We start from the raw sequence: 13,335 nt of genomic DNA, 5'->3' as shown, positions 1-13,335 counted from the left end.
GATGGAGAACTTTTGCCCATTGAGAGTAATCGTCCAATTTAGAATGACGGAGTCAATAGTGATCGAACTACCGTTTGCTATCTCTACCGTGAAGGGCTTAGATAAGTTACTATGGGGCACATCAAGTATGTATTCAAAATAAAAGGAGATAAAGCTTCTATCGGCTCCCGAATCAAATAATACCGAAGCATGGTGCTTATTAATTAGGAACGTACCGTTCACCACGTTATTTGAGTTTCGGGCTTGATGAGCATTGATGGTGAAAGCTTGGCCTTGAGTTCTTTGAGGTGCTTGGATTTGAGAAGTTGAAGCTTGAGGGGTTGGAGCTTGATAGGTTTGCATGACCATGGGTTGAGCTTGAAGAGGTGGAGGAGCCATGAGTTGGGGTACTTGAGGTTGGTAAGCTTGCACTTGATAGGCTTGGTGAACTTGGGCGAGTTGAGGACACGCGTTGCGAAGGTGATTTGGGTCACCACAATTTTAGCAAGCCCTAGCGGTGTTAATGGTTGGAGCACGAGGGATGGCTCGGTTGGGTTGGTTTGATGGTGCGAACCGCGGTGGAGCGGCTTGCACACAGGGTGCTTCTCGACAATATTGGGTAAGGTGGCCGAATCGGTGGCAATTGGTGCACACCCGACATGTGGCTTGGGTCGGGTGGTGGCGTTGGCAAGTGTTGCAAAATGGGTGTGGGCCGGTATAGGGCTTCTTGTTTGGAGGGGCTTGTTGGGCTTGCGGTTGGGTTAACACATAATTTTGGGAGTTTGGTTTTCTCTTGTTGTTGCGGTAGTGGGATGAGTTGTTGTGGTTGTTATTCTTGGAGGATTCGGGCTTATAGGATTCGGGCTTAGACTATTTAGTGGGCTCAGGTGTGGGCTTATCATTGGACTTTTTAGAATTCTTCCGCGTCAAGGTCCCAGCCTTAATGTGGTTCTCGGTGAGGGTACCGGCTAGGGTGATGGCATCATGGAGGGTTTGAGGGTCACGAATTAGAACAGAGTCTTGGATTTGCATAGGCAAACCCGAGATGTACTTGTCAATTGCACGTTCAAGGGGAGTGACCATGTGGGGAATGAGAAGGCTCAGTTCATGGAAGCGGTCGTTGTAGACGGTGTCATTACCACTTTCTTGTTTCAAGTTCCAAAACTCTTCTTCCAACCTCCGAAGCTCATGTTTCGGGCATAATTTCTTGAGCATGAGTTTCTTGAGGTCATCCCATGGCAAGGCCATGGCAACCTCAACGCCAAGCGTGCGCTTCTCACCATTCCACAAATTGAGGGCATTCTTCTTAAGCTTGCTCGAGGCGTAATTGGTTTTATTGTCTTCGGGGCATTCACATTGGAGGAATATGCTCTCCATTTCTTCAAACCATTGGAGAAGAACGGTAGCACCGTCGATACCTTGGTATTCAGGCGGGTTGGCACTCTTGAATTGTTTGAGGGGGTAAGAAATTGGGTTCGAAGTTGTGGATGATGAAGAAGCATTCACTGTTTGCAATTGAGTGATGATAGTTGGGAGGGATTCAACGATGCCCTTAGCAATGCGGGACGACATGTGGCGGCCGGAGTTGCCGGTGCGACGGCTACGGTTGATGAGGCGAGAAGACATACTGCAGGGGTAAAAGGTGTAAAGTTCGTAAGACTCGGGTGAATGTAGCAAGTATAAATAATTGATGAAATATAGAAGTCGTGCATTGAGGTTGGGGTCGTGTTTGAGGTTAAGAATTTGATTACTTACGAGACTTGATTATATAACATTTTTTCATCTTAAAAAAATTATAAATAAATATATATAACAACATTAAAATACATGGGTTCATTTGTCGGTTAGGGCTTCATGAGGCACCATGGGTCCTTCCAACAAATGAAAAATATCGAACACCAAATAAACAAAAACAATCGAAAATCGAATTTGAGGGGGGGTGTTGAGGTAGATGATTGAAGTAGTTCGGGAACCACCCCATTGAACATACTTCATCCATCCAATCAACAAAACACAATACGGAAAAACCGAGTTTAGCCACGAAATCACCGTGAATTCGGTTATAAATTTAAGGATGTGATCGTCACATGACCACGTTGATACAATGAGGGTAGTAGATACGGGTACGTTTAGTGTGATATGCTTTGGCCTAATAAGTTCCACACCCTTACCGAACACTCCAGGAAGGCAACCAGTTTTTGCAGTTGATTGAGATTTATGCGCATTGCACTTCCTTAGGCTCGCAAGCCTTGGTGTCAAGGGTTCGGTAAACAAGTGCGTCCCTCTTCCAGTTACTACATATTCGTCCCACGAATCGTCCTCGAGGAGAGGGGAGCAAAAAGGTGGGATTTCCTAAGGAATTTCCCGATAAAAAAAAATCGTACTAAAGTTTTGAAAACAATTTTGAGAGTGAGGCATAACCTCGGATTAGGTGTGTGCTTTTGTGTACAATTGTATACGATGAACAATATAAATATGCTAAGCTATGTACAAAAATTTAAACAAGTAGGGTGCACGTATAGGAACACATATAGGGACCCTAAGCATGATACTAGGTTGTTACGTCTAACCACATATCTTATGTGGGTTCGAGCCCCCTGGACCCGGTTTTTGTATTTTATTTTTATTATTTCTTTTCCTTTACCATACTTAATATAACTTATAAATATCAAGTAATAAACGATAAATTTTCTTAAAACCGAACCCTCAAGTCTCACGAAACTCGGTTTTGTTATTTATTTTTTTCTAAATCAATTAAATAACCATCTTTTATATTAATTTATGTTTATAACATTTAATCAACGAAGATTGGTATTACCTAACCTCTAGACTTGTCGTTTTTCTTCATAAATCTTTTATACATACATATATATATATATATATATATATATATATATATGTTATGATAACTCATTTAATCACCAAACTGTATTCATTTTTAAAAGATTCATGTACGTATAAATTTTCCAACTTTTATGTCACCTTATAAGCATTTATTGTATTAACGTAAGGAAAGCAAATATTATAATAATAATAATAATAATAATAATAATAATAATAATAATAATAAGACAAAATGGCAAAACACGTCCTTTATGTTTGCATGTTTTTTCAATGGTAGTCCTTTAGCAAACTTAATGCCAGAGAACATACTTGATGTTTCAAATCCCTATCATGTTACGTCCTTTGACACTAACTAAGTTAATTTTTTTCGTTAAATCTGATCATGTGCAACGCACATGAGGGTATATCAGTCATTTCACTATTTTATTTAATGGTATTTTATAAACGTATTTTAAGTAATTATAAATATAAAATACTTCCCATCTCTCATCCTCTTCTCTTCTCTCTCACCATCGACTACCTCACTACCACCACCATTTCTCTTCATCGGCCGTCGTCACCACCACCACCATTGCGGCCGGCACCAGCAAGACAGTTATTGTCTCCCCTTCTCTTTTCAACAAACCTTAAACAACAAAACTTAAAAAAACACTAATTTACGATTTCCCCCAAATCGAGGTGAAGCTGGATCTGGTTTCTGGGTTGGATCTTTGCTTGAGGATTTTGATCTTACCACTGGAAATTCGCGTGGTAGGGTTTTGGGTGTGATGTTGCCGGCTAACATCTCCAACAGTCCCTCCGCCGACTACCTTCGGTTGTCACATACGGCGAGTTCAGATGTGGTATTGGTGTCTGTCTTTTCCTGTACGTGATGAAACCTTAACCCAAATTTCAAATACACTTTTATATGGGTTTGGCCGGATTTCGATTTGAAGTCTAAAAATGCTCTCTTTATGGTATGGGATTTCTAATTTGAAATTAAAATGCAAACATTATAATCATTTTGATTGAAGAATTTTTGTTTTGAGTATCTTCTGGAAACATTTCATGGGTATTTGTGTTTGTCTGTGCTCTAAAAAAATGGGCTGAGATTTGTTAGAAAAAGAGAGTGTCTGAGATTTGTTTAGAGAAAGAGAGTAGATACTGATAATGGAGAGAGAGAGATAGAGAGAGAGATAGCATACATGTAATTTTAATTTAATTATTATATAAATATGTAAATTTATAATATTACCCTCATGTGTCTTGCACATGATTAGATTTAACAGAAAATTTTAACTGGGTTAGTGCCAAAGGATCTAAACTGATAGGGATTTGAAACATCAAGTATGTTCTCTGACATTAAGTTTGCTAAAGGACTATCATTGAAAAAACATGCAAACATAAAGGACATGTTTTGCCATTTTGTCTAATAATAATAACAATAAAGATAATCACGTTAATGATAATAAACAACCATAATAAAATGACAACAGGATTAATAACCTCATCAAGACCCAAAATCCGTCTTATTATTTTGTCTTTTACATTTAACTCAATTTTTCGTTAACAACTAGGATTAATTGTCAGTGAACCTCGAGAAGCTTGATCGTTTTCCATCCTAGCATTTTATATTATTATCTCGTCCTCGTTTATCCATCGTTAAAGGTAAGTAAATTCACATCCCCCTTTTTACCGCTTTACAATTTTGGGGGCGTTATGCGTTCACAATTAAATTGTTGTTTTCACTACGATTCCACTATATCCGTAATTGAAATTGCTCAATTAGTTGATATGTGCAAATATGACTATGTGTTTACTTTATGTTGGTTGGTATCCTCATCCTCATCCTCATTAGTATGATCATACGCCGTCGTATTAGCTCGTTATCAAAATGATTCGAGTGAAAAGACAACTTTTATTTATTGTTATACTAGTTGTAGTTATTTACAATTATCGCACGGAATTGTCATTTTAATATTATATATACTCAAAACCGTGGTTTACTTGCTCAACTTTATGTTGACAAAATATATATTTTCACGCATGGCGCAGGTAGCTTTATTGGATGAATCAAGTATTGGAAGTAGATGAGACCTTAGGTTGCTTGATGATTGAAGAAAACTTTTATTTTAAGTTATTTATGTTTTGAATATTTAATTGTAACGGTATTTCATTTGAAACGATGTTTGTGCTTTTGAACTTAATATATGAATGAATAATTTAGATATTGACACGTGTATTTCACTTAGTGTCTTCTGAGCTATGATACAATCAATGTCGCGCCCCGGCTTCTCTGGCCAGACTATATTGACTTAGCCGGATCCATGCTGGCTTTAGTGTTTGACTTAGGTGTTTCCCCATGAAACTATTACCTCCGACTGCCACTTGACAGTCTTTGTGCCACCATAAGAGCAGAATTCTTTGGTGAAACACACGTTAATGACATAGTTATCATTTTCCACTACATCCTTATCATTTTCTGTAGAAAAAATATATTTAATGGTTAAAACTGCTTAATGACCCTTTAATCATTACTATTTTAAGCCACATAGGGTTTTATTACAGTAACACACATGCCTCTATAACGCCCCATAATGCCCGGGAGGATGAAGTAAATGCTTTTCTGCCCCTGTAACGCCCCATTCTGTAACAATTCCTATTTTAATTGAATGATTAAAAATAAATAACTTCTATACTGAAACTTGAATATGATGGCAAATCCAAAACTAAAACATTCAGGACGTGTATTTGATATGAGATCGGATATGTGATCATAAGAACTCTCACTGAATGGTACTAGTGGATATTTGGTTCAATCACCAAAAACATAAACGCAAATTTACCCATCACTGTAAATATATTTCTATATTTCCTCTGTCTTTGGGTGATTGACAGATATACTACCCCCTTTTAAATGTACTCGGTAATAAAGTTATACAAAAGTTAAAACAGTGAAAAACACACTTTCTAAATCTCAGCATTTTTGAATGTTTCGGATCGTATACACCCGGATCTCTCTAAGAATCGTGATGAGACCCCTTTTAAATTAAATATCTTGATGCTAAAAGTTCAATTAGATTATTCTCTGATATAATGAATATGTAGTTCGGTTATGCAAATAACAAGTACCAACTAGAACAAAGATCTTCCTTATATACGTGACAAACTATCATCATGTTTCTATTGACGATTGACTCATGCAACCGATGGCAATTATTCACTTACATTAGTGGAAAAACTCTCAATGAAAAATTCAATCAATAGTAACTCTATTAAATTAAAAGTTCTGGAGATTTTAATTAAAACATCACGTCATTGCCACATAGAATATAAGCTTTAATTACATCGTCCAACAATAAAACAAGTGTAATGCTTTAACTAATCAATACCCCAATTATTATTAAATAATTTTTAATATATAAAAGTCATGAGAAAATATTTAATTGGTTAATAATAAGCTGGCCCCATACCCTTTCTCCCCCTTAAGGCGCCATTGTAATGTCGTGGAAAGTGGATGGTGCCCGATGGTGTTGGATTTTTATTTTGGTGACTGGCGCTGGGGGCTTGCCTCATTGGCACCTACGGATGGGTGGCGCACCAGTTTGTTCCACAACACTTGGTATTACTATTGAATCTGATTCAAGTTTTTGCTCAACGAGCTTTGCCATTGATCCAAGTTACTGCTTGTCTTACTAACCATTAATGGACCACGTAAATCCTGATTAGCCATTGATCCAACGAGCTTTGCCATTGATCCAAGTTACTACTTTGTCTATATTTTTTGGTTTTAAGTATCTCTTTGTCAGTTCGATGACACTAAAACCAATAACTTTTAAGTATCAATGGGTAGTTGATAATAAGATAGTTAAAAAACCTATTTATCTATATCTATATCTATATCTATATCTATATTACTTATAAAACATATTAGATGGACAAAATAATAATTTAACCATTTAAAAGATGCCGCTAACACTTGCTATCATGGATTCACTTGCTATGGGTATCAAGAGCACTATGTTTGCACATCACATGTTTGTTTAAAGTCTCGTGGGAATTTTTCCTAATTAACTTTCTTTGTTTTATGATTTATTCCCTTTTCCAGTTTATTATGCTGTAGTTGATTGATTCGTCTGAAACAATTCAACATATTGATGTATGCTAAATTGCATGTATGGAAGTTTTACTTCTTTCTAGTACCCCGCGTTTCAAACATTACAGTAATACTGAAAAAAATCTTATTACCGATACAGATATAAGCAGTTACTAGGGGCTGATTGTTTCTTGTTTTTTTACCAATTCGCCCTTTTGGAATGTACGTTCTCGCTTATCTGTGTAGTTTCTCTGTTCATGCTATCCAAATGAGTGAGAAAATCAATTCCCTTTTGGAGCATGCTATCGGTATCTTCTTTTGTAAGAATGATATTAATCATATAAGGTAGATGTGACATCAAAGAACATTAGATGTCAATAACAAATCAAACAATTGCAATATATCAATGGTTACTAATTAGACTTCTAAAGTTAACCTTGAAATTGTGCGGTTCTTAAACGTGTTGCAACGAAGGAGAACTGATTTTAGTGCTGTGATGGAACATGTTTCCAGGCTTTTGAGGTAGTTCTTTTGAATGTTATCAAATGAATATTAATATATTTGAACTTGTGTTATTGTCTCTTAAAGGTTTGCAGCCTTGGAATCCTGGCACCTAAACTGCTTTAGGAAGGTTGTCTTGACTTGAGGTAATTAAGTGGCATTTAAAGTATGAGACTAATAGATAAGATCACATTCAAAATTAGTCAATAGTCAATATTGTAGTTATTAGTTGCTTATTTGTCTCCTAGATTCATGTATTTTGATTATTTCTCTTCATGAATAATGGAGCCCCTTGCTGTATTTATATTGTAACAATACGTGAATAATATCATTCACTTCCAATTCTACATGGTATCAGCCTAATTTGCGATCAAAAAAAAAATCTCCCTGTTCTTTTAGCCGTCATCCTCTGTTGTCTTTCTTCTCCGGCTATGACGACCTCCAACTCCTTCTCAAATTCCTTGTCCGCTACTCCCTTACACTCTCTCTTTCATCTAATCACCATTAAACTCTCATCCACAAATGATCTCATGTGGAAAAATCAAGTTTCACCGGTTCTCTCGTACCTGCAACTCAATGGTCATGTGGATGGTACCACTCCACCTCCACCAGAAACCATCACCGTCGATGGTAAAGCTATCCCAAATACAGCCTTCACTGATTGGAAAGAGGCTGATTAGAGAGTTCTTTTATTGCTCAATTCGTCTCTTACCGAAGAGGCCATGGCTGAAGCCATTGATCTTACCTCGGCCCGACATGTGAGATTTGTTTTTTGGATCGCCAATTAGGCTGATACCATGAGATATTTATGCAATCTCTCCATGTTTCATCGGTGCCTCAAGCTGCTTACCTTGCTCAGCCCCGACAGACCCGTGACTTTATCGAATCTGGTAATGGTCGCTATCGTGGATCCGGATCTGGTCGTGGTCGCTCGTCTGGACCCCGACGTCCTCCTCATTGTCAATTATGCAGAAAAGACGGCTATTATGCAAGTGCTTGTCCTTTATCAACTTTTGCTCAGCGGGCTGTTGCTCCACTTGATGCAAATCTTGCTCAGGTGTTTCATGCCCAATGTCATGTCAACGGTAACTCTCCTGATTAGTGTGTTGATTCCGGTGCAACCGCCCACATGACGCCCTCGACTAATGGTCTTGATGCCTTGCACACACATCAGCGTAATGATTATGTAACCTTTGGTAATGGTCATTCTTTACCTTTTACAAATGTCGGTAAATGTTCCATAAATTCCTCTATGTCGTTAAAAAATGTCCTTGTTGTTCCACATCTCACAAAAAGTCTTCTTCAATTAGCCAACTTACAAATGATTCACCTGTTGATGTATTGTTATCTAACGATTTTTTTCATATTCAGGACCGAAAAATGAATTAAAAAAAATACTTAAGCAAGAAGCTAAGCACAGTCCAAACAGAGAACGAAGACGTCAAATTTTGTAAGTTTCGCATTTAACAACAATTTAATAACGTGTTACTACATACATTAAAACAGTAACTATGAATATATGACCTGGGTGAGCGACTCATATGTTAAATCACTAGAAATACGAAAAACAAAGCAGTGTGAGCCTAGTTATGTGAAGGTGGTTCTTTTTGTAATCACCATTTGACTTGAGAAATCAGTACTGATTTCTTTGGAGAATAAGTATTAGAGTAGAGTAAGATACTAATGAGTGAGATAGCATCCATGAATTCTTTCAAACTTGTGGTATTTAGGCTTTGTGTTGTGGGGGCCTTGAGGCTTTTAAAGCCCCAAACATCGCGTCGAGGCAGTATGAAGGGGGCGACATAGGGGGGTCTAGCATTTGATTCAATTAAGCTCATTTAAATTAACCCAAATAATCATGTATGTAAACCTAATACAATAATCAAATTAGCAGCATTTGAAAACGACTCATACATTAACAATAATTTATCCAAACCTAATATATTAGCTGCATTTGAACATTCACCCAATTGCACGTACTGCCGCCCGACTGCGCGGAGTCTCAGTAGTCCCCCACCCCACCCCGTGTATTACACGGGCAATTAATGAAAATTTTAATATTTAAACATTAAGCAAAAAAAAGTCAATAACACAGTTGTCATATATTGTTAATACAATTACAAATTATACTAAAATTACGAGGATTACAAAAAAAAACATTACACAAGTATTTTATAAATAAGAAAAAATTTCCTTGTACACAACATTTGTTGTTGTATTGGTCAGATTACCTTGTTTATCAAGAATCAGAATCCCTAGCCCACACCTGCTTGTAACTCTTGACAAGGCGACGAATACTTTTCCATGTGAGAACACGGGTTCTTTTAAGTACAAACCTACCCTTGATAACGATTGACCTTGGCTTTTGTTTATCGTTATCGCGAAACATACTGCAAGGGGAAATTGTCGTCTTTGAAACTTGTAGGCTATTTTGTTGTCTGATGGAGTCAGTGGCGATCTATGAATCAAAACTCTATGACCAATGTTAGTTCCAGAAATAATTTTGGCTTCAACTACACGAGTACCTAAAGATATAATTTGTAGTCGAGTACCGTTACATAAGTCTTCTTTCTGGTTAAGATTTCTAAGGAGCATAACAGGAACACCAACTTTTAGCACCAGTTTGTGGTTTGGTAGTCAGGATATTCTTAGACCTTTAAGCAGTTCAGGAGAGTATAAAGTTGTATCAACAGTGTCATTGATATATTCTGAACTGCATATGGTATCTGAACTTAAGTACTCGACTTCATCACCTGGAAAGAACTTGAGCAAACTATCATTAATCTCATCAACAATTTCGTTTGTTGGTGCAAGTATTGCTCTATACTGAAAGTAATGTTGGTTCTCGTAATTTCGTAGAATATCAGGATAAACAAAGTCAAAAAAATTTTATATAGGGTCAACTGAATCTTTTATAAGTAGATCGTCAGGTATATCTATCGTTGCAACACCATCATTAGGACCGCCAATATTACCTTCACCTATATCTAAAATCCATTTAGCAAATAATCTGGTTTCCCCAACATCAGATGACGGCGTACCCATAGTTAACCTTAGAATTTTTGTTAATCTCAGGACATTGCATTCACTCCAAATGTAAGAAGAACATAAAGAGGCGTTTACGATGTCTTGTCTAGTGCCCTTTTGAACTACAGGTAGAATTTGTCGAAAGTCTCCTCCAAATACAACAACTTTGCCTCCAAATAGCAAATTAGAAGATAAAACGTCTTTTAAAGACCTGTCAAGAGCTTGAAAGCCATGTTTGTGGTGCATTGGAGCTTCGTCCCGAATTATTAATTTGGTTTTTTCTAATAATTAGGCTTCATCTGTACCTGGATCCATGTAGCAAGTAGAATCCTCATTAAGATTTATCGGAATATGAAACCTGGAATGTGCTGTGCGACCTCCGATTAACAATAACGAAGCAATTCCACTTGAAGCAACAATTAGAACGATTTTGCCTTTTGATCTAATGGCAGTTGATAAGCTCTTCCATAAGTACGTTTTACCTGTTCCACCATAACCATATACGAAGAACACACCACCTTTATTCTGTTGAACAGACATGATTATATTATCAAAAACATTTTTTTGCTCATTAGTAATTGAATTAAATAAAGTCTGGAACTCTACTTTTAGCAAGTTTTGATCGTATGACAACTCTTCTTGAATCAAACTATTAGATGCAATAGATATATACTCAGCATCGAGGAAAGGCATGGTTTGATATTTTCTTAAGCTTGAGTTGTTTTGCAGCAAGATTTTTTCAATCTTAAATAAAGTGAGGTTCTTGATTTGATCTTCAGTTAGCGATAACTCTGTTAAAATTGAATAAAAAATAATTTACAAATATTAATGACTATATATAGATATAAAGATTGTAAGACTGACTTCCAAAAAATTGATACCTGGTGACTTTAAAAGACGTCGTTGGTTGTAGAGAATATCATCAGAAAGCCATTTCCAAGTATTTATCCAGACATGCTCTGGTCTAGAAAGGCTGTCAGTTGACAAAATTGTAGCGAACAACGTGCGTACTCCGTGACCCAACGATGAATGACTTGCCTCTTCAGTTGCCTCGATGTATTCTTGATCGTCTTCTAACAATCCAAGAGAGTAGCAGGCGTCTCTAAACGAAGGTTGAAGACTACCGTTAATGGTACGGATGTCTTCGAACGATTGTGGACCTTTAACTCAGTTCAAAAGAATTCGTAAGAAGTATGCTTCCCCAGCTGCAGGAGACACGATATGAATTCTTCCTATGGAAAATCCCGATTTTATTCGTTCCCAACGACGGAGTTGAGCATGCCAAACAAATTCAGTAGGTAATTCAACATAAGTCAATTTACGCGCGCTAGCATACCATTCGTTGCACTTCATTCAACCAGTAAACATGGAAGGGGAGACGCTCTCAACTTTCCAAGACATTATCAAGATCATCATCCGCACCATAAAGTACATGTTGTCCAGGAAGATGGAAAGGTAGGCGGGTAACAGATTACAGGACATCATAGCCGAAAATACGCCAAGCTGCCTCAGAAGCAGATAAATAACGACAATCATAAAATTGTTAGATCTCATCGACCTCTGGTTGTTCCACGTTTTCTTGTGTGTCGTTTTTTGAAAAAAATCAGTAGCTCGATCAGGTCCTTTGTTGATGTATTCAAACAAATACTTTATAGATGACGCCCGATTGCACCATTCAACATTAATGTGTGCTTGATATCGTTTTAATAGTTACTTGTTGTAGGGGACCACACTTCTGTTATCTAACTGAATGTCTCCTTTTTGAAAAAAATGACCAGAATCGCGTCTTCTATACTGGGGATAACCTTGTGAATCGACAGATGTTGCCTCGCGAAAGTTCTTTGGAAATTGTTTTGAACATTTGTTGTTAAACATGCATGAGCAGGTCGGATTATGGGCACCACATGGACCGTGAATCATCAATTCACTCACAAGGTAATGTAATTCAAGGTCCTCATTCTTATCAGGAATCTCCGCATAAATAAAAGGGTCAATGTGTTCTACATCGGGAAGCTTATGATCGGAATGCATAAATAAGCACATATGAGCATGAGGCAAACCACGCTTTTGAAATTCGATTGTATAAACAACTGCATGAAAAGTTTTGTTTATAAGTACAAACATTAACGGGATTCAGTTATATATTTTTACAAAACTATAATACTCTTATATTAGAAAATACGATGAAAGAAACATATGTAAAGGATTCATACCTGCTTGTACTTTGCTGAGGACCGCTTTATCCTTCAGGTATTTTAACAGGGCGTCAAGCATTATTTTAAACAACCTGCACAAGATGTCGGGCCTTTCCTCTGAGTTAAGAGTGGTGTCTTTAAGAAATCTTGTAACTTCGGGCCATTTTGGGTTGAACGTTACTGTTATAAAAAAACCAGGGTATTCAAACCATTTGCATAGTTTCATAGAATCCAGGTAGTTTTGAGTCATAGACCGAGCACCTCCTATAAAGGACGAAGGTAATATGATGGTGCGTCCCACTTTTGAAACACTGGATGTTCCCTGATCTCTTAGATTCATGAGGTTCTCGTATGTTGATGATCTTAGTTTTGTTTGTTGACTACGTATAAAAAAAGTCTTTCGCTTTCAATCATCGTGTAAGCGTCAACTAAAAACTGTTGTAACAACCTCCTTGAGTTTAAAAGAATTGAGAACTGATAGAGCCTATCTTGAATCCTAAAGGCGAACCATTCCCTCATTGTAGTAAAAGGTCGCTTGATGTCATCACCCTCGTTAACACCTCTATGATATGTGTCAACTCGATAGCCATCTTCACCGTTAGTAAATATGATAGGATATTGAAGAGGGACATATGAAGTATGTAGTTCACTTATAGGTATTATTTTCCCGCACATAGTAGTTACAAGAATATCACGAGGCTGAAGGGAGTCATA

General features: G+C 37.2%; 1 protein-coding gene across 1 annotated transcript; it reads right to left on the bottom strand.

Annotated features, from left to right (window-relative positions):
• Positions 1 to 10,288: 10,288 nt before the first annotated feature.
• LOC143630300 (uncharacterized) lies at positions 10,289 to 10,672 on the bottom strand. The gene has a single exon (XM_077099357.1). It carries the CDS (start codon positions 10,670 to 10,672, stop codon positions 10,289 to 10,291), a length of 384 nt encoding a protein of 127 aa, XP_076955472.1.
• Positions 10,673 to 13,335: the final 2,663 nt, after the last annotated feature.

Source organism: Bidens hawaiensis, unplaced genomic scaffold, assembly GCF_021521415.1.
Source record: "Bidens hawaiensis isolate Kalapana, Puna unplaced genomic scaffold, B.hawaiensis_p1.1 tig00005637_1, whole genome shotgun sequence".
NCBI lineage: Eukaryota > Viridiplantae > Streptophyta > Magnoliopsida > Asterales > Asteraceae > Bidens > Bidens hawaiensis.
This window is presented reverse-complemented; position numbering and strand designations above follow the sequence as displayed.